The 20,888-nt window shown below is 39.2% G+C and overlaps 1 protein-coding gene across 2 annotated transcripts in view; it reads left to right on the plus strand.

Annotated features, from left to right (window-relative positions):
* Positions 1–576: 576 nt before the first annotated feature.
* Positions 577–20,888, plus strand: part of plekhh1 (pleckstrin homology domain containing, family H (with MyTH4 domain) member 1) — a 61,954-nt gene continuing 41,642 nt past the window's right edge. For both annotated transcript variants that reach the window (XM_066694131.1, XM_066694132.1), the window contains exons 1-2: positions 577–789; positions 9,467–9,627. In XM_066694131.1, the coding sequence (XP_066550228.1) occupies positions 9,505–9,627 (123 nt within the window). In that variant the 5' untranslated portion in view covers positions 577–789; positions 9,467–9,504. The remainder of the gene's footprint in view (positions 790–9,466; positions 9,628–20,888) is intronic.

Below are 20,888 nucleotides of genomic sequence, written 5' to 3' on the forward strand. Positions count from 1 at the left end.
TCTACACTCATCTTTGTTTGTTTAATTCAACCAGGAACGTATTTAATAAAAATAAATGTGTTTAATTACTTCTCGCATTTGTTCATGCCTCATTAAAACAGAAGTTCATTTTATGGCCAAGTGCTCTAGATATGCCTCTAAAACAAGTGATTTTTTTTATAATTTAATTTTGAAGTTATTACACTAAAACAGACAAACAAGAAACAACACAGTAACTATACTACTACTACTAATAATAATAATCTAAAACGTCTTCTTACGATAAAGTTTAATTCCGTTTATTTAACGGTAATGAGCCAATTACAAAGAGTCTGCACGTTATTAGTAGTTGTTCGCATTGGCAAGAAATGTACAATGGTGCAATGTTTGAATGCCAGGCGTGTACATGGGAGTGTTACATATCTGGGCAGACGCAGCTCTACATATCCAGTGCCTTTCTTTTTTCTTTAAAGAGGGGCACAAGTGCAACATTTTCACTGTAGTAAACCCGGTGTAAATGTGAGCCATGATGCAATATCCTGTGGTGTTTATACAGCATGAGTGGGTGGTTCCGAGCGTAACCTGATCCCACATCTCCCCCTCTTAAGGAATAGGGATGATTCTGCTGAATGAGGACAGCAGCGCCGCGGTACCTTCGTCTGAGCCCTGCATGCTGGAGAGCGACACCAGCACCCACACACACACACACAGCGAGGTCCCAGCTGGCACAGGGACCGAGGTGCAGGGATGTGATTGCGGGGAGCTGTTGATGTGACAATCCGGCGGACGAAACAGAAATAATCTGCAAAGGTAATGTAAACTGATCACGTAGCCTGCAGTTTCACCCCGGTGCAGGGCAGATCGCGGCTGTTCAGGGTGTGTAAAGTGCGGGTGTAAAGTTGTGTGATTTCTGCGCTGTGCGAAAGGCTGGCTCTGTCGGATCACATTTGTCAGCCCCTGCGCCGCTCTTGTAGCGCGATCAATGGGAAGGAAGACCCCCGGTCAAATTCCCACTGGTGTCCTGATCCTCTATGACCTACACATATTTTACTATGTATTTAAAAACGTAAACTTTATTTCTGACTCACCTGTGTAAACTATTTGTGGCACATTGTTTTGTACTGTGCGCTGTCCAAGATGTGTTAATTTCTCCAGGCTGTGCTTAGATGTATCAAGTCATCTTTCCGAAGCCCTTATGTAAACTAAAGCCAGTTGGCAACATGTTACTAATTTAGTAATTTAGGACACGCATAGCAGTTTCTAAAGTTACCACATTTTGGATCATTATAAAGCAAGTATTTGATTGGCAATGTAGTGAATAATAACAGTTCTGGCTAAACGCAGTATACAGGTGACAGTCCGATGGGTTATGTGTGGTTTTGCTTTTTAACCAGTGTGGGAGTATTTTACATTGCATTTACTTTGTGTGATTATGAAGAACAAACATTGTGGTGTAAATTCATTACAAAGAATACTACTAATACATTGCCTTATTTGCATAACAAACATGTTGGGTTTTAGGTCCAATACATCTCATATTCATGTTGAAAGAATTTACATTTTATAATATTAGTTTTTTTTAAACTATTGTCTTATGAATGTATTGCCTTTAGGGCTTTAATGTCTTTGATAATTATCTACTATATCTGTTTATACACGTGTGTGTGGTTGAACTTGTGTTTTCTGTGACTGTTTGACAGCCCATGCTGACTGTTTACACCTTGGAACAGTGGTCTTGGTCTATATTTACTCCAGACTAGCTCGAACAATGATAATAACTGGCTATATTTCAGAAAGCTTGTTATTTCAGTGTAATTATTTTCTAGAAAGATAGATGCTTATTGGCTGGGATTCCATACCAGTCAGTGAAATAATACCACTGTTAGAAGATCATTTAGAGATATCTAGAGGTACCTGTAGTTTCGGAGTAAGGTGCTAAATTACAGGACTGTTGTATGTAATTGCCCATTATTATTTTTATTAATTGCATATTGTATTGTGGGTTTTCTATTACTGGGTTGTGGCCTTGCTGTCTATTTGAGTAAAGCGAAGGGAGAAGTAAAACTACACTCACACAGCGCTCTGAATGGCCAAGGATTGCTAAAGCAGCACCCCTCATATTCAAGTGACGTTTTTTTAACGTATTTGCACTGGTAAATGTCAGTGTCTACAAACATTTACAGTCAGATCCGAAACAAGAAAAGACAGTAGTCCTCAACTCTTGTACTATGCGTGTGTAGTCACAAGGACTCTCCACTGTGCCATAAATGTCTTCCTATCTGGAAGCTATTTTTCATCGTGGAGAGTCTACTGCATATGCTAATGCTGAGGGTTGACATGTATAATGCACAAAGGGTAGTGCTGTGGGGAAAATGGACAATACCATTATTTCAGAAGTAGCTGTTTTAATAGGTCAGTTTTCTTTAGCTTGGAGACTTTGTGAAGATCTTATACGTTGATATTGACAGCCCTTGTTCAAGTTAGAATGTTTTGGACCGAATCTGGCCAGTCTCTGCCAAGTTTCTTCTTGTCTGTCACCTTGCTTCCAATATTTCCCTTTTCATTATGAACCTTAAAAACAGTGTTCACTTTCCACTTGCTGTGAACACAGACAAGAAGTGGTCAGAGCAGGAGCTGGTATTAAAGAGCAGGGATTTCTGTGGGATATCCCAATTATCCACACAAGGGATACTAACCCAGAAACATTAAGTCTGGGCAAAGATCTAGCATCCCAGTTAAGCATTGATATCATTACAGCCTACAGAAATGGTGTAGCTGTAATTAGAGTTCTGTTTGTAGAGTTTTTTAGCCTGAATTGTGGATTAGCTACCTGATAGTGAAACAGGCAAAATATCTGATTTAAACCAGGAGTAATGTCTCTACTTTACTTAGATAATAGAAAAGGGTGAAGTGTGTGACTCACTGTCCAATTTTGCTATAAACTGAGGCTCGGACCTGAAAAGTAGCAAAGAAATCTGACGTGGAAAAAAAAGCACGTAAGTTGTACCCCACAGTTTGCTGTGCTTGTATTCTCTTGTATGCTTGAGCTTGTGTGATTAAAATAAAATCCTGAGGATACTTTGTAATCGTAGTATTACACCCCCGGTTTTGAGCCAGCCGGCCTGATTTTGGGTGCTTAGGCCAAATCCTCAGGAAGTTCATTCGGATCTTGCATAGAAAAACATTAACATGAGTTTCAATGTCTCATGGGCTGACATCATACCAACTCTAATCCCTTACATCATCAGTCACAGCTGTGTGCTCAGCAGAACCCAGAAAGACATTGACTGCGTTAGCCTTGGAGTGCTAGTCTATCTGTTAGTATAACATCCCTCACTGTATACTAACCCTGGACTGATCTGCATGAAAAACAGTAAGCCCTGGGGAAAATAAAGGATTTTTTAGGATATGAGGCACCAGTTCCTTTGCCCCCTCATGTTGCCAATATTGTAATATTGGAGCAAGTTATAGCCTACTTTTTAATTTTGTGTCAAATAAAAGTATAGCATTCCCAGAAGAAAGAAGGCTGTGTCTGGAGATTCAAAGTTTTCATTTGTCTGTATTCTATAGTGAATACAGCTGTGGTGAAAATAATTCACTGCCTTCGTTTGAAGCAAGGATATACAGTTGTGTAAAACATATTGAATGAGATCATTGCTTCATAACAACTAATTGGGGAAATGTATCAGACTTTTGTCATTCACTTTCAGCAATTTAAAAATAATCAGTATTCTATAAGTAGGAGGAGAAAGAATAGTAGAAATAGTTTATATTCTGAACATACAGCTTGCTACTCATGTCTGACTTGAAAGACTTGGATTTTGTTTTCATTATTTTCAATGTGATGTCCTTCTCTTTGTCACCTGCATCCACTTTGGCCAATATTATTGTTTTTAATCTCTGTTGCCTCTTTCCTGTGCTGGGATTGTAAATGGTTTCTGCTAAATGGACATTCCCAGCAAAAGCCATGATTTTCAGCTCCGCTCAAGCAGAAATAAATTGCATTTCCCAGCCTTAAACCATAGATTGGTTAATAAAAAGTGTTAGCCCCGATTTGCCAATGAGGAAGCACACCCTGTGGATTAATTACATTGTTAATTTGACTGCTGACTCAGTTACCTGGCCTTTTGTGTGCTATTATTAGAGCATCACAATGTTCAGATACAAAGAGTTTAATTGATATCTTGGAGAAGCCTGATGTGACAGAAGAAATAAAACCCTTTTCTTGGTATGTAGAGCAAGTTATATATGTTGAAAAAAAGACAGACTGAAAAATTGTTATATGTTCATTTGAATTGATGCACTGTATTGTGTGATGTGCTTTTAGGAAAACTCGGCTGCAATAGCAGCAATGCATTACAACTGCAGTGATCGGTTAATGTCTTTTGAAGTAAAGGATTCATTATTTTTAGGTTACAAGAGAAACAAAATATGTTCCTGGCAAGGACTGCATTAAACATTTATCTTTTGGAAAGTTGTCTTCACAAGTGTTTTGGGTCTTTTTGGTTCCTTGTTTGCATATCTTATTTAGCCAATGCTGGTATTCACATTCTGATGTACAATGCTGATTGAGGCATCCGTATGCTAATAATGTACATGCAGCACAGAATAAACAGTGTTTAGGTTCATGTTGTCACTGCTGGTGGGCGGAGGTTTCTTATGTGATCCCCCAATACAAAATAGTACAAAGAGATATTGAGAGATTGGAATGGCATGATTATAAAGCATTCCAAATTGTTTCTCTGAAACAATAGAATGGTAGGCCAAAACAATTGGCTATGTCTTTACAATTAAGGATTTTATGCCTGGACCAAATCAAATCATTGAACTACCTTCGGGTAGCAAATTACAAACTTGTGCCCTATCACCTGTTTAGTGTTAGAATGTGGCTCTCTACAATACATTTAACCGTCACTGGGTAGAAGTGTGTAATTTGTGATTTGGTCTAGACCTTGAGTAGTGATATGGTATTTTATTTATAATATTTTTTAAGATGGCTAATGCTGTTTGACAGTATTTTGACCCTGATGCAGATATACTTATTGTGTACACAAGCACTCTCTCTAGATATATTCACACGACACACACTGTTGCTGTGTGGGAATTTGGAAATGAAATCTGTGTGACAAACTGTCTGTTTGTTGATTGATGTAGATCGACTTTAGCATCACAGTGCTCAGCTGTTTGAAAGACAAACAGTGCCTGTTTCTTATGATAATGAGTCTGCACCTTCACTAGTGCGAGTGACTTTTAATGGTGTTTGTTGAATGGACCAAAAAAACAACTGAAGTTACAGAGAAAATAAACATTGCCATTTCAAAGGATTTTGCTTTTATTGTATGCATTTTCCAAGATCTTATCTGGTCGCCCAAATTGAAGATGGCTTCCAAATAATTAGAGCTTTTATTTTTATTTTTTCCTCTTTCTTTTTCTAAACTATAATCTTTGAATTTTGAAGTTAGCCTTCAGACTTGGGCAAATTATGGTAATGATAGGGTCAGTGTGTGCTACTGTATTCTCATGATAACAAAATGGAGTTCCTGGGCTGTGTTATTGGCACGGCAGGCAAAACCATCCGTGGGCCGACAGACATTCAGCCGCTTCTGGAGATGAAAGCAGTTCCTGTCGATTGGGTTTGCAACCAGCAATCTGCGTCTGTGTAACCTTCCCCTCAGTGTAAATGCAGGGTTGTGCTAGAGAAGCTTATGGAAATTACATTGTGCCATGGAGTTGGGTCGTTCAGCTGCATCTAGGACTTGTTTCCTAGAGTGGTTAATGCTTTGCAGTGATTCCTTTGAATCTGGTTCTGACGCAGATGGCTTTAAGAAGGTATTCAGTCTGTTGACACTTTGTGGATCATTCTGTCATAATATTACATTGATCTATATTAACATGACATTGTAAATATTGCACTTTGCAGTAGTGGACCCTCCCCCTCCCATCCATTCTGACCTTTCTGTTAGTTGTACTCGAGAGTTGACTGGTCATCCTTAGCATTTAGAAGAAAGCATCATAGTTTATTGTTAATTTACAATGCTATTTTGCAGAAATGACCTCCTTAGGCCTATATCTTGTCGCTCTTCTACTGATTTTAGCAAGAAAGCCTTCTGTTATAATCCTCCTTGGGCTTGGAATGATTTTCAACAGCTCTACAGTATCTGGTTCCCTTGAATGATTTTAGGTCTTTTTAAGATATACAGCTCACTGAAAGTTGTTCTTTTTATGTTTGATTGTATGTTTTATGGTATAAGCACATATTTGTATTGGGTTGTATTTCCTTTTATTAGCTTACGTTTTCCTCTCTTGACTTTGTAGCAGGGCCCCACTGCAAGTTAGGTTTCAGTCTCAGTTGGGCTTCCATGTATAAATATAGGTTTTGATTGATTGATTAATTTAATTAACAGGCCTAATTGGTATAATCTGAGTATCTGATTTGAAAATATAGAACCTCTATTGTTAGAACCTCTGGGGATAAATAAAGGCTCCAGTCCTTCAAAGTGCCATTTTAAACCACAACAGCTGGTCCACAGAAAACACAGTTAAAGGTAATGGGTTTGGAAACAGGCTGTGGTTCAGAACAAAAATCTTCCTTTTTTTGGCAAGAGGCAAAAATTCAGCTGTTTTGTAAATAGCCTTCTATTTTTTTGTTTTTAATTAGGCCTAGTTTGACGAATCAGCATCAAACCATTAAGGGACCTTCTCTCATGGTTGTCTGAAAATAAGAAAATAATGATTAATATGACATGAGACAACGTAACTATAGAAAGGAAAAAATAGATCAATATATATTTTTTCTGCTTAAATATAGGCCTAACTTTGGAGTTTTAGAGGAACTATATGGCAAGCAAATGGACAAAATTTGGCATTGGTAAACTAATAATGTGAAAGTCAGTCACTGTTAAAAGCATTTGTTGGTTTTAATGTTGAGGTGTTCCAGTAACTGATAATCTGTTGTAATTTCACTAAAATCTAAATGAGATTTAAATTGAGTTGAATTGAGTACCTAATATTTAGGGTGGGATTAAAAAAACACTTTGACCCGGCCGCTAATAGAATACTACATAAAACAAACTTGATTGTCTTGATTTAAAAGAAAAAAATATATATATTAGCTGCTTCTCATAAATGTAACCTCTATGATGAACCGGTTTTGTAGTTTGCTATTAGTGGGTGGGTCAAAGTTTTGATGTAATCCAGCCCGCAGTCTATTCTCAGGTATTGCAAAGCTTGCGGGAACTGGAGAGGAGGCAATTGCACATCCCTGCAAACTGTGTTTAACTAGCAAATGGTCTGTTTGTGCTCAGCTGTCACACAAACACTTGAGAGAGGTGTCCTGTATACTGTAGTTGCATAGCCCAGATCTCCAGCTCTGGCTCTGTTCAACTCCCCTCTTCCAACTGCTCAGACTCCCTGAGATAATTCAGACCTCTGCTCCAGAACGAGAACAAAATAAGATAACTGATAATCTTCAGTGCACTGCCGTTTCTTTTTAAAAATATGTTTCTACGTTGGCAATGCATGAACCTCCCAGGGAAAAACTTTCAAAAGGAATTTGTTTAGCATGTTGTTTGTTTTCCAGTTTCCAGACTCATCTTAGCACAGTTCTCTAAGATACAGTGCAGACAAATATTAGGATCTTCAATAAAACATGATATGAACCTAACTAATTGGATTTTATTCCACATCAGAGGGTCTTGAAATTGAACTAAATAAGAATCCATGTAATTTTAATATAAGTCAACCTCTTACATAGATCAGATGTACCTCTGAAAGGACTTGCATGTTCAAATGTAGCATTTTTAACCTTTATTGAATATGCTTTAGCTCTTTACTAAAGGTATACAGACTGATAAATGCTGTTGTTTAAAGTTTAATAATTAAGTGAGAAAGCAACAGAAAAAAAATAAAAATACTACATGGCCCAAAAATACTGCATGTTCCGTAATACTGATCCTACAAGTTCATAAATATGTGTTGTTGTTGTTTTGCGGTTCCACATCGTAAGGTTTATTTATAGTTTCTGCAAGTGAACACAGCAGTTTTTAAACCCTCTTTCAGACTAGTCATTTTACTTTAACCCTCCCTAGTATCCTGTATTCATCAAAGCAGAGAAGTCTTTAAAGTGTGGTTGAGCTGACATCATTCCAATGCACGTGCTGTGACAAACTGGGCGGCGCCAACATCCACCATCATTTTGAGAAGGGTCAGAAAATTCCAGAATAACTAGAATGTTTTTGGTGATTTAGATGGACTCAATCTCCTGTAGTTGTTTGTGGTTTATTTTAACATATTTCACAGAGAGAAAGACACTTAATTTGTTTATTGTTCCACCTGAAACATTATCTAAAGACAGTCTTCGAACCAATCCCCCCCTAATAAAATCTCTAGCTGAAAGTTGACTAAAATTGTTCTTGTAATGTCAGTTTTACTAGTACTCTCTCTCACTACCACAAATTGCATGTAATGCCCTTTGATACGTGATTACAGGCTATAAAAGTTGTGTAAGTGCGTCATCTTTTACTTCTCCATACCATGGCATTGTTTATTCACATCAGACTGATGCTTGTTTACTCTTGTAAACTACTAAGCCAGCTAGAGCTAGGGTCAAGTTGGGAACAGTGAAGAACTCCCTTTCCATGGACAACCAACTTCGTGAGCCCGGTTTTCAAAGGGTCCCCTCCCCAACCAAACAAACTATTTTGCTCAGGTCCAATGGTATGTTTCACTATAACTGCTGTTCAGTCATTCGCAGGTAAAGAGCCCCTACCTCCGCCTCCCTCCTCCCCACGTTTGATGTTCGCACTCATGCTTTTGGCGGTCACCCACTTGCCACCACCCTAATGAGACTGTCATGCAGAAAGACACTCGGCCTATTGTGCTCGGCTCACTCCTAATTCCCTCATGCTCTGTAATTAGGAAGGACTTGGAGGGCTTACTGTGGGAAGATAGGCACAACACAAGAGAACGTGCTGGTCTCACCATACCTCAAAGCCAACTCCTTGCCTAATAAGCAGAGAAGGGGTCTGCTTTGCTTTTCATAAGTCTGTCCTACATCCACTGGCCTGTTTGCCTTTCTTAAATCCCTGTTCCTTCATATCTCTCAGCTGTGTGGTTCCAACTTCGCTCCACTTACTCTCTGACAGCCGCGCCTCGCTCTAGTGTCCTTAGAGTCGCGTGGGAAGCTTGTTGTTTAAAGAGCTGATGCGAAACAATGATGGCCAATGTGAAAAGCATGGCCCCCTAAATCTGAGGCTTAAAGATGAATTTATAAGGTTACTACAATATAAGGGTATGACTTTATGTTTTGTACTGCTAAACTAATTTGTGCATTCCTTTTGGAGTAGGCTAAAAAATGTATTATTTCATTCTGAACTTCTGAAATGTTCTCTTCTGATTCCTGTGGACTCTAAAAATACTTACTGCTGATTGTGGTTCCCGAACCCTAGTCACCTAGCCTGTACGTGTGTTTTGTGCATCTCCCTTGCAGGACAGTAAAACGGGCAACAAGGCAGAGGCAAGCTGAGGATGGGGGATGTTGTGGAGAATGGCGCCGTTGTGGACTGGCAGAAGCGCTGCGTTGCCCTGGAAAGTCAGCTCCTCAAGTTTCGGCTGCAGGCTGGCAAGATCCGGGAGCTGCTGGCAGAAAAGGTGAGCCTGAACAGTCCATCTACAATGAGACGATGTTCGTTAGGAGTGCAACAGACAGACCAGAGTTTAAATGCATGTGCAAATCTTCTTCATGTACTTCTAAGATAGCATTCCCCCTCCATTAATTTACGAGCAGAGAGCCTCTGTTCACCTCTGCCAATTACAGTGCAATGAACTCCGTCAGTGCACCCATTCATATTCCTTTCAAATCTCTCCAAAAGTAGCTGAGAAGGTCATGAACAGATGGCTCTAATATAATTGAATTTGTAGACGTGATTTAGAGATGTTCATCTTGATTAACAGGGTATATCTAATAATACAAAGTGTTTGCAAATGCATCTGGACCAAAGTCACTGGCACAAAAAGCTGAAAGAAGCTTGGCAGAACAGGAACATAACTTTTCCACAATGACAATGACCACAGTGTGGTCTGTCAGTGTGGACAATAAAGGAATAAAACAGTATAAAAGACCACTTTCTACAATCCCTCAGATGCAGTTTAGGTTCAAGCGTAGGTAACCAGTACTGGTTTTGTTTGTTTTTTATGTCATAATCATAATCATGTTTCGATTTTAAATAATGGAAATCACAAAGAGCCTCACAGAAAAGTACTTTTAGCACCAACTCAGAAATGCTAGGTTGCACATAGCATCCATATCTTTGCAATAAGGATCACAAGTATTTTAATACTTTTATGTCTGAACTTGTCAGGCTGAAGCAGTAGGGATTTCTCTGGACCCACAATCAGGAGAGGTTCACGTTTTACACTGATTTGCTCCAGCTGCACAAATGGACTTTTACTTGGGAGAATTAACCAGTGATGTTCTAGAGACAGGGAGTCTCCCAGTCTCACTATGGATCGCACACCTGAGGGACTGCTTCCCGCCATCGTTTTGAATTGGAAGGTCCTGCTGAACGCAATTGGCCACCACACTTCTGTCCTGCGTGGAGATCAGATGAGATTTGTTCTCCAGAAGGTGCCGTTAGGCCCGATGCTTCCTTTACACTCTCTGAGTCCTGAACAGTATGGATAGCTATTGCATCAAACAATTTAGCTAAGATTAGTATTGTTTAAACACTGTTTAAACAGCACTATGGAAACCTTCACATCACATACAATTCAGTGATAATTACAATTCACAATTCATAATTCACATCACGTCTGCCAAATATCCAGTCAATGGAAAAGCCGAACCCATAGGTTTTAAAGGTATTCTTAACCTATCCAGTTAAAGACAAGGAAAACTATGGCATCAGTGACCAATACATTTAATAATTTGGTCAGTACTGTAATTAAGAAAGCATTGTGGCAAAAAATGCTAAATAATAATGGCAACAGTGACCAGCCGTTTGAATTCTGCAGAAAACAGGTTTGTATCTTCTGTAGGAAGTAGAAACTTTAAGTGGAAAGCACCGATTCTCAATAATCCTTCCCCTTCTGATCATCAGCTTAAGTTAGTGCTCTTGATTCACAGGAGAGTCGCAGAATATTTTCCAGTTTCTCATGTTTTTTTTTTCTCCCACATTCTTCATGCCATCACGCTAGATTGATTTAACTGTTGCAAGAAACAGTTAACCAGAACTCTTGGCTGTCGGCCCTGTGTTGAGATATAAGCTGAAGTGAGTGTATTTAGGTAAGGAAGGTGGAGGGAGGTGTGGGAGTCGGTTGTTTGGAGCTCCAAAGAGATAGCCGCATGGCACTTGTTTTGCAGGTCAGATTTTACACCAAGTCTTTATGTGCAGTGTAGCAGTGACAGTAAGATTTGCAGTAATATGTATTAGAAGTGGTCAGCTTGCATTGTCTGTGGGTTTACCCATCAAGAACTAACTGAAAGCTCCCTAGTGTAACACAAGACTTTTTTTTGGGTCAAGAGGCCTGCTGCTGCAGTTCATCCTAAATAAGAAATCTGGAGTCCTACATTGTTAGCAGGATGTTTATAGTCTAAATATGAATCCCAGATAATAATGGGGTTTGCTGATAGATGCGAGGAAGTTCTTTTTCAGCTGTGACAGATCCAAACCTGCCCTGGTTTTCACCCTCTCGTGATCATAGATTTCCCTGCTGTCTTAGAAAAGGCTGTGACCTGAGAATAAACTTCAGCCAGGGGTTAGGTAGGTGAGCCAGGGTTAGACGATTAAGGTTTTACTTTCCAGTCAAGTTAAGATTTGGTTACTAAGGGTAGTGAAAATGTACACATTAACCAGCATTAGTAGAAAAAGGAGAAAAAAGAAGAAAGAACTTGCACGCAAACTCAAAACCTTTAATTATTTGGGGCAGATTAATCACTGGCCACTGCATTTAAGAAGTAATGGGACACTGATATATTTTCTTTCTCCTTTTGCAGCCGCATTTGTAAATGCTTGCTGTTGCATGTCCAGATGTACAGAGTACAGCCAATCTGCCACTGAAAAAGAATAGCAGCCAGGGGCCGATCCATTTCAGTTCTTTTGTGCGCTTCTTCAGATGTATTGTTATGTTTCAGTTGAACTCTTAGTCATGGTAGCAGTTTAAAGAGATTGTAAAACATTGAATAGCTCTGGCTGTAATGGAATGGGTCTTGGGTTCCACTCTGGCTGCCAGTCTTCCTGGAATAGTTTATAGAAAAGATCAGTAAAGTACATAAAAGTCTATACATTTGGGGAGAGAAATTGTATGAAATGTATTACTGATTAACAAAGATCTGGCTTTGTTTTAAATTAAGCTTTTTTTTTCCATGAGCTCTTGTGTAATTAGTAATCTTATTGTTTCTGGGCTTTCGCTGATGTGCAATATGTCCTCAGCAGTGAAAGAAAGAAAGAAAAAATGCAGAAACTTTGGTTTGGTGAAAAGCCATTAATGAACGCTGTGTAGCTGTGTTCTACTGCCTTGCCTTCTAATCCGAGGGAACCAGTGCAAACACTTGCTTTTCTATAACCATAACATGCATCATTTCAATCAATCTGTGACAGAATGTTCTGCGTTCTGTCGTTTATAATATCAGCTCTACCCACCAAAAACAAAACACAATTCCATTTCCCACATGAAAACCACAAGTGTTGCTGGGCTTGAGTAGGGAGGGAGGTGGGGGTGGAAGGGGTAGAATTGGAGTGGGTTCATGCCGTCCGTTTTGCACTACGGATTTCTGTGAAGCTTTTGGGGGGTGTTGAGGGCAAGAAGGTATGTGGTTCATGACACCACGAAACATCAAGGGGCCACACTAAACAAAGCTGCAGACCATGGCTACACAAAAAGCCTCCCCGCTCCTTGCGTCTCTCTAAGCAACTTTCTCTTCTGCAGCCTGTATCTGGTTCCCCTATTATGAAATGCACACTGTGACACGATGACGTGATAAATATACAGCCTGCTTAGCTCCTCAGGACAGATAGATTTCCCCTCGTCTGTGCTGCCAGGTAATCCTGAATTCCCCTTTCTCACTGAATGATTGAGCTCATTGTCTGTGGTCCAGAGTGTATGACAAGTACATTCTGCTCTTTTACTGCAATTTAATAGGGAATACTTAGATTCTTTAGGGGGCTTCCAAGTTTTTGTACTTCTCCTCAAGATTTTCTTTTTCTCTGTACATCTCCATTTAGGATTGTAAGCATATTTTGGTTTCACTTTACAGCAGAATTCCCCAAAATAAAGAATGCAGTGAACTAAATGCTGAACTTTTTACTGCAAATCAAATCCTACCCCCACCTCCGAGACCCAAGTCTTAGTCAAACACAATGCAAGACCTCTCTCAAAGTTCCAGTATTAATTAAACAATATTTTGCATCTGTTAGAAAGAAAGCAGCATTTTGTTTTTCTCACAATGGACCGATTAATTATATATCTCTCTGAGCTGTGTAACCAGTAAACAGCAAATTGTGGCCAGTTAATAATTATTGAGCAAAACAGATGTGCCCCTCTTTGGTGGGGTGAGGTCTAGTGTCACAATGTCAGCAAAGATTGCAGCACTTTCAGAGGAGGCTGTCGATACAGGGGTTAAATTATCCCAGTGGTTCTGTCTGCTGCTAGATAAAGTGTTGCCTGTTGTATTTCCCGTCTTCATCGTGCAGTAGGATAGGGCTTTTGTTATTCCTGTTTTCTGATCATGCAGTGTTAATGTTCCAAATGGAGTGCTCAGCAACTAAATTATTAACATTAATAAAGTTGGTTTGGTTTCCTTCTCAGTTAAATAGCTTAAAATATGCCTTCAATTCAAGATCCAGTACCCTTCTTTTGCAGCCTATAGAGACGAGATAAATTAATTCAGGTAGTCATGGAATTACACCAATTAAGTAGCGGAGAGCAGAGCTGGAATAAACTATAGAAGACACTGCAGTCTCCCAGAAAATGAGCTGCACACCCCTACACGAGACAGATCTAGGCCATGATAAGTAACTCGACTCTCCTTCACCTCATAATGGAAAAAAAATTGCCCCTGACATTGGTGCCAGTTAACCCAAGAGTTTGACGCACCGATCACAAATTATACCTTTTGCCTTCTGTTACTAGACTTGGAATTTGCTAGGTTGGTGCTTTGAAGTATGTATCCATCTAGGCATTTCCAAAGCTTAATCTGCCTTCCCACCTATTCTCTTTTTATGTTAAAGTATTGTCACTCCACCTTGTGTGTCTGAAAGATATACAGGCAAGCTGGTAGGATAATAATGTCTGCAACTAATCTGGAGTGCTGCCATTCCTCTCTTCTCAGTGGGGGACTGACAGTGTGGAAAGTGTCAGCCCCAGGGGTTACTGGCGTGACAGAGTTATCTGTTGCTCTAGGACACAGGGTTATCTCCTCTCTGCTGCTTTCCTATACACGATCTCTGGTTGCCTGGCTCCTTCATTCTTCCTGTCTGATGATCTCATTGTCAGAATTGTTGATGGCACAAATATATATATATATATATATATATATATATATATATATATATATATATATATATATATATATATATATATATATATATATATATAATATAATCTTTTTCCTGTTCTAGCTAAAGGGTTACACAGTTTGAGACTAGTCATTCACACCCCACCCATTTTCCTTCATCCAAAGCCGCAATCTCTCTTCCCTCAGTTATTAGTAAAACAGTCTACATTCCAGACCATTGATCTTGTTTGATTTCCCTTTGGTATCAACAAAGAAAGCAACCATTTGTGCCATTTATGTATTGCCGTATTCGTTTTCCTGTTTCTGTTCTTCTTTAAACGGAGTATTAATTTGAACCCAAATCAATATTTCTCACTGGAGTCTTGGTGCAGTCAGTGTCCTTTGGCAGGCTGTGAGGTCTGTGAGAAGAATTCAGTTCCAGCTTGTGTTGGTAGGGAAGCCTTGGTTTCCAATGCTGAAGGATTGTTCTTTTGTGTTGGTTTATGAGAATTAAGCTGAGAGAGCAAATGTTAAGAGCATTAACATTCAACCATGCATAGACTGAGAGAGCAAGTAAATATAAAGAGCTGGCCTTGAAAAGGAAATTGTAACGGCAGTGCGCTTAGAAATCCAAGATTCAAAATGTGCCCAGGCTTCCAAAAAGTGATTAATTGATATTAAGTATTACTTTGAAGTTCAAATAACCCCAAATGACCGTACTCTGCTCTAGTATTGCAATAATAGTTATTTTTATAAAAAAAACTGCAGAGGCTTCAGGTTAAGAATGAGTTCAGTTTTAAATAATTAACTAGCGCAAGGTTAATAAACCAATTTTCCCAAATGCTTAATGTTGGCAGAAGCTCTTATAGGCATTCTTATAATTTATTGACAGCTTGGAAATGTGCCTAAGTGACTACACCTGGGCCGCATTGTTGGCAAAGAGGTGGAAGTATTAAGTACATTCTCAGATTTTCACCCAGAAACATCAAGAACCTGCCTTTTGTCTGGTGACATTTGCTCAATTTTCAAAATAAGCTTTTCTGCCACATACTATTGGATACTAGAGTCGCCGATTTAAATTGAATTTCAGCTATAAAACCTCCTGTATTTCCTCAGCCTAACCAATGCATTTTAAAAATTAATTTTTCTATTGTAATAAAAAAAAATTCTCTCCCATTACCACTCCTCCCTCCCTCCCCCACCTCTGTGTTTGAAGTGGGCTCTGCAGTTTAAGCACAGATGGTTTTGTGTATTAATTTAGTCAAACTTTATTATCCCTTTGAAGTGGGTAATACAGACAAGAATGGTGTCTCGCGCACAAAACATAAATCTAGGACCTGTTCAGAAGTTCAAAATGTATGATGATTTGTTTTCCTTCTGCGTATAACAGGGGACTGGATTGTGAACCTCTCATTCCACCCGAAAACTGAAATACGTACATACATAGAAGCAATGGCTAAAGTGTGCACGATTTTTTTTGTGTGTGTGTTTTAGTTTTTTGCTAGAAACAGCTTGTCCACACTGTCATTTAGCACAAACACTCACCAGCATCAGATACAGAGATCCATAATAATAGTGTGTCGTGCGGTGTACAGTGTAATTAGGCAGGTCTGGTATTATGTTTGTCTGCAGTACGTCTGTGCAGGTGAGTGCCAATTTAAATCTTACTGTGCAATCAGCTAGGAGCCTGTTGTTATAGAATACTACACTATACACTTTATCCTGTTACAACTTTCATCGTTTTGTTGTATATTTTACTCCCTAAGGAAATAAAAAGACTAGAGACTCATCGGTCTGTCCTGACCTGTAATAAACTATAGGCTTGAAAATGCTCCTCGGTTGTGTGTTTACATTTTAAACCATTTCCCATAAGTGGAAATCATTAGGACTCCCATGGTATTCTTCACTCAATTACCATATCATTATAAAACATCCTACTATTTATTGTTGCTCCAGTGCTACAGGGTGCTCTGATCAGTCCTAGGGAAGCTGTATAAATTAAGCTAGGGATTAACAGAACTTTGGAAGTGTCCCATATTCTCATAATCATAGGCAAGTCCTTTCCTGCTGAAAGTGTGTTTATTTGTATTTGATTGAATGCCCTACTGCATGGTGCCAACTACTTTGGAGAAAGTGTTCCAGAGAATGTGTGTAAAGAATATACAAATGTGACACACCAAGGCAGGCAAAAAACAAATGGATACAAACTTGCACTCTTTGAACTCTTCTTTTTTTTTTTTTTTACTTTTCATAAATAATTTGGATATAGATACAAAAATGCTAACAAAAATACTTAATTTTCCTTTTGTGAATCTCCCTCGAGATGTTCTGTCACCCTCTCCGTGTTTTGCTGTCAGTCTCACAGTTCAATTCAGGGCTGACCAGGAATGCGACCTGGTAGAGTACTGGTCGAAGTTGTGAACTTTAACCCCTCCTGACCCCAGCTGTTCTATCCTCTCGCATATTGAAATCAACTGCTGACCTCTGCACAACCTGTGTTTTGCTCTAGTGCTAAAACGGGCCTGATTGGTGAATAAGGTGGGAAGTTTGACATTTCTCATCTTGTGCTAGATGTTCATGAGACTAAATAAGGAAGAGTTAGAACAGCTGAGTCCTACTAGTACAGATTATTACAGATTATTACATTGTGATGTTAGTAATAATGGCAATAATACAATAGGTCGATGCTTTCTAACTGTGCTTAAAACTTCAAATAATAGTCCAAAATTTTACAGTGAACAGTGATTTAATGGTACTTTATTCTTCTTATTATTAGGCAGACACCTATTCAAGGTGACCACATAGGTTGACAGACTCTAACTTGCATTGCTCTACATCTACACGATATTACAAGAGCAACATCACAATAACAAAATCCACACGTTAAATTGGAAAGCATTGAAGTGTAACAGTGGTCGTTTTAGGGCATAAGGGATTGTAAAGGGTCTTTTTTTCTGTTTCAGTCAATTAATGAGTGATTTATAAACTGACCCCATAGTTATAATGTATCCTGGGACTTAACTGGTATTAACAAGTTTGCAACTTAAGTTTTGTTTGGAAAAGAGCTATGCTTATTTCTCAATAGGCCACTATGGAGCCAGCTTTAATACTCTACTGAGGAAAGTCCCTGATGTTTTAAAGGTGTTTTAAACGTCTGCCTTCAGAGAATAAGACTAATGTCTTCATAAAAGGCATGTGCCTTTATTCTCTTCTCAAAATTAAACCTTTAACAAGTGTACCTGTTCAGTGTGCTTACTATTTCACTGGTTGTGTTTTGTCTGTGTATCTTATCCTGCTGAGAACCATTCGTCAGAGTTCTGAACAAAAGCATACTCTTTGACAGCCAAGAAATTCCTTTTAAATTCTCTACAGAATGGTCCAGATTCAGAACTCATTACTGTTAGGTTTCCCTTTTCAAGAGAATCTACAGATGTTTCAGTTTTCCTTGGCCACCATTGAGCAATGTTTCCTAATCTTTCTTGGTAAGCGTTAGTAAGATGTTAATCTGTTAGTGTGTGTGCATGTGTCTGTGTCCCTGTGTGTCTGTGAGTCTGTGAGTGCTTAAGTGTGTGTGCATGTGTGTATGTCTGTGAGTGTTAGTGTGTGTGTGTCTGAGTGCATGCATATGTCTGTTTTTGTGTGTCTGTCTGTCTGTGTGTCTGTTTGAGTGTGTGTGTGTGTGTGTCTGTCTATGAGTCACAGATGGGAAATGCAGTGTTCTTGGAAAGTGCTGATAGGCCACTGAGGGACTCCACAAAGAGGAGACTTAAATGCAGACTTGAGGGGCTGGGGGCGTATCACCATTTCCCGTTGTGCAAAGGTGGCTGAACTTTACAGAGCTAACCCTGTCAAATCCACAAGAATGAAGGATGCTTCTGCTTCTGCTTGGCTGTGTGCATGTGCGTACAAGCAGTCTTCTCATGTGTTGGACTAAGCACTGTCTGCTTTCCATTGTACGCTAATCGGTGGATCTTGCTCTTCCAATGACAGGTTGGTCTACTGTATATGCTCATCTCACATTGTCTGTATGTGTACCACAAACCACAGCATTTTATGTGGCTTGGGGTTTTTGGAAGAAAAAAGACAACAACCTTTGGGGGGTGAATTAGGGCATATGAGCTGTGCTCTTCCTGGGGGGTCTTTTACTTTCAAGTGAGTCAGCAAACAGAAACCCCACACTGAACAAAACAAGGCAAACACCCAGAGGCCCAGAAAGACAGGGTGTGAGGTGGAGGAAATCAGACTCTGTGGCCTGCAGACAGAATTCTATTCAGAGAAAAGGATGCTTCCTAGGACTCCGTGAAAGACAGACCTGTGCCCCTCCTGTAGACTCCCCCTCCACCCTCTTTCCCTCCATTCAGGGATTTGGAGCAGGCTTTAAATAAGTGCTTTCAGGATTATACCAAAACATAACCCTGACACTAGCTGGTAACAAATGCGTTGGCCAGTTGGTTTCAGCAGCATAGCCTCTGAGGTAGCAGGTAGTTAGGGCTTAGTAGAGTTGTCTGAAAAGGCTAGAAGAATTGCCTGAATCTCCTTTTTAAGTAAAGTGAGCGTTAACCCTAATTAAACATTTGAACGGTGTATATTCCCAGTCGGCAAGAAATAGTAGAAGGAAAATAAATTGGCATGTCTGAGATGAAGAAAAGGGAGGACTGAGTTATGACGAGACTAGAGGTCAGCCTGACCTTTCCTCTGAATATAGTTACAGTCTTTGCCTGCCTTGTGAGGTTTTATTGGCCTAACAACACTAACCTAAGTTTTAAACAATGTGAAGTATTCTCTAGTATAGTACATTTAGCCATTGATATTTGCATATATGCTTATTGAGTGTTTCATAATTATGCACAGAATTAAACCTGTTGAATGTCTGATATCTTGAGGCTGAAGAGAAGAACTCAAAGAACCAGAGAGAATAAGGTTTTAGGTCTCAGGTTTGGTCCTGTAGTCCTGATGTCTGAATCTGGTCTGGCATCTTGGTCCTTTTCACAGTATGTCAAGTTTGGGTTGTGAAATTGACAATAATAATAGTAATTTAAAAATGATATCAAATAATAATACCATCATAAAAATCATTATAACAATACAACTACCAATAATAAACATACGTAAACATAGTTGCCTGCAACTGCTAGTCTTGTGTTAGCAGTGATTTAACAAGGCCCCAGATTTCAATGTCCCCAAAATGAGTGAGAAAAATAAAGGCCATGTGATGTGCTGCAGGATTTGGCAGAAGAAAACACCGTCGAGATTTATGTATCTAGAAGGGATGACTGCCCTCAGGTGCTACTGTTTGTAATTAGCGCCAGGTGGATTGTTGGCACTCGCACCATCCCTGGCTTCCTGGCCCACTGCTGGCAGGGCCGCCTCATCACCTAGTTGATTATACCCCTGCCTGCACAAGAAAATTTGTCTAGATCAGACCAAGCCCAAAATATATCCTTGCTGATTTTCAAATTAGTAGTTTCGAGAACCTACATCAACCACTTGGTGTATGATTTAGGTTGATGGCAGAGGGGAGGGCCAGCTGAAAGAGTGGAAGGTATTTTATTGTTTTGGATTTTTGTTTTGGATTGTTTGTGACCAAACCTGACCCCATCCTCCTCCATGTTGACATCTTCTGCATGTTTACATTTTGCAAATCGACTCCTTTGTCTGACCTTTAGGGACTGGGTTTGAGTGCAATTCCTTTTTTTTTAGTTTGTTTTTCACCAGAAGGTGCACATAGAGTTGTAATCAAAAGTATGCACACTCTTCTAACAGTTTTATTTGCGGATTTATTTAGTTGAATAAATACTGTTCATTACACTTATTATTTATCAGTCATATATTTTCAGCATTTTAAAGATTACAGCTAATGTCCCAGGGTTAAGGGTCTTTAATTGTTTAATAATGTTTAGTAATGGGACAATGTATTGTTTCATAAACAGGCTTTGGCTTTTAGTCCTGAATGTAATGAATAGATGGCTAAGGTTTTTATTAAATGTTCATGGTGTGGGGGGGTTATTCTTTCTGCTCCCACAAAAGTATGCAACTTCCTGTTTGGGTGAAAAGGATGTCCTGGAGAAACTGTGCAGGATTGTGGGAGGCTGTCTTTTACCCTTTCATCCCTACAATTGTAGAATTCAGGTTTTGGTCTACCATATACTAGTATGAACTGGGCATATTTCTGATGTTTTCTCAAATAGTCTTTAAAATGTATTACATTACTATTATTTATATAGTACTATACAGTCATATGTAAGAACTGTATTTTTCCTTCAACTAAGACATTTTGAAAAGAATTATAGCACATACTTTTTACCCCTGGCAGACTGTAACCAATAAGAGTCATGATGGAGGCTTTAATAAGCATCTTACCACCTCTAGGGTAAACTATCAAAATACATGTTCATATTACATATATTTTGTTAAGTTT

This window comes from Amia ocellicauda, chromosome 21, assembly GCF_036373705.1.
Source record: "Amia ocellicauda isolate fAmiCal2 chromosome 21, fAmiCal2.hap1, whole genome shotgun sequence".
Lineage (NCBI taxonomy): Eukaryota > Metazoa > Chordata > Actinopteri > Amiiformes > Amiidae > Amia > Amia ocellicauda.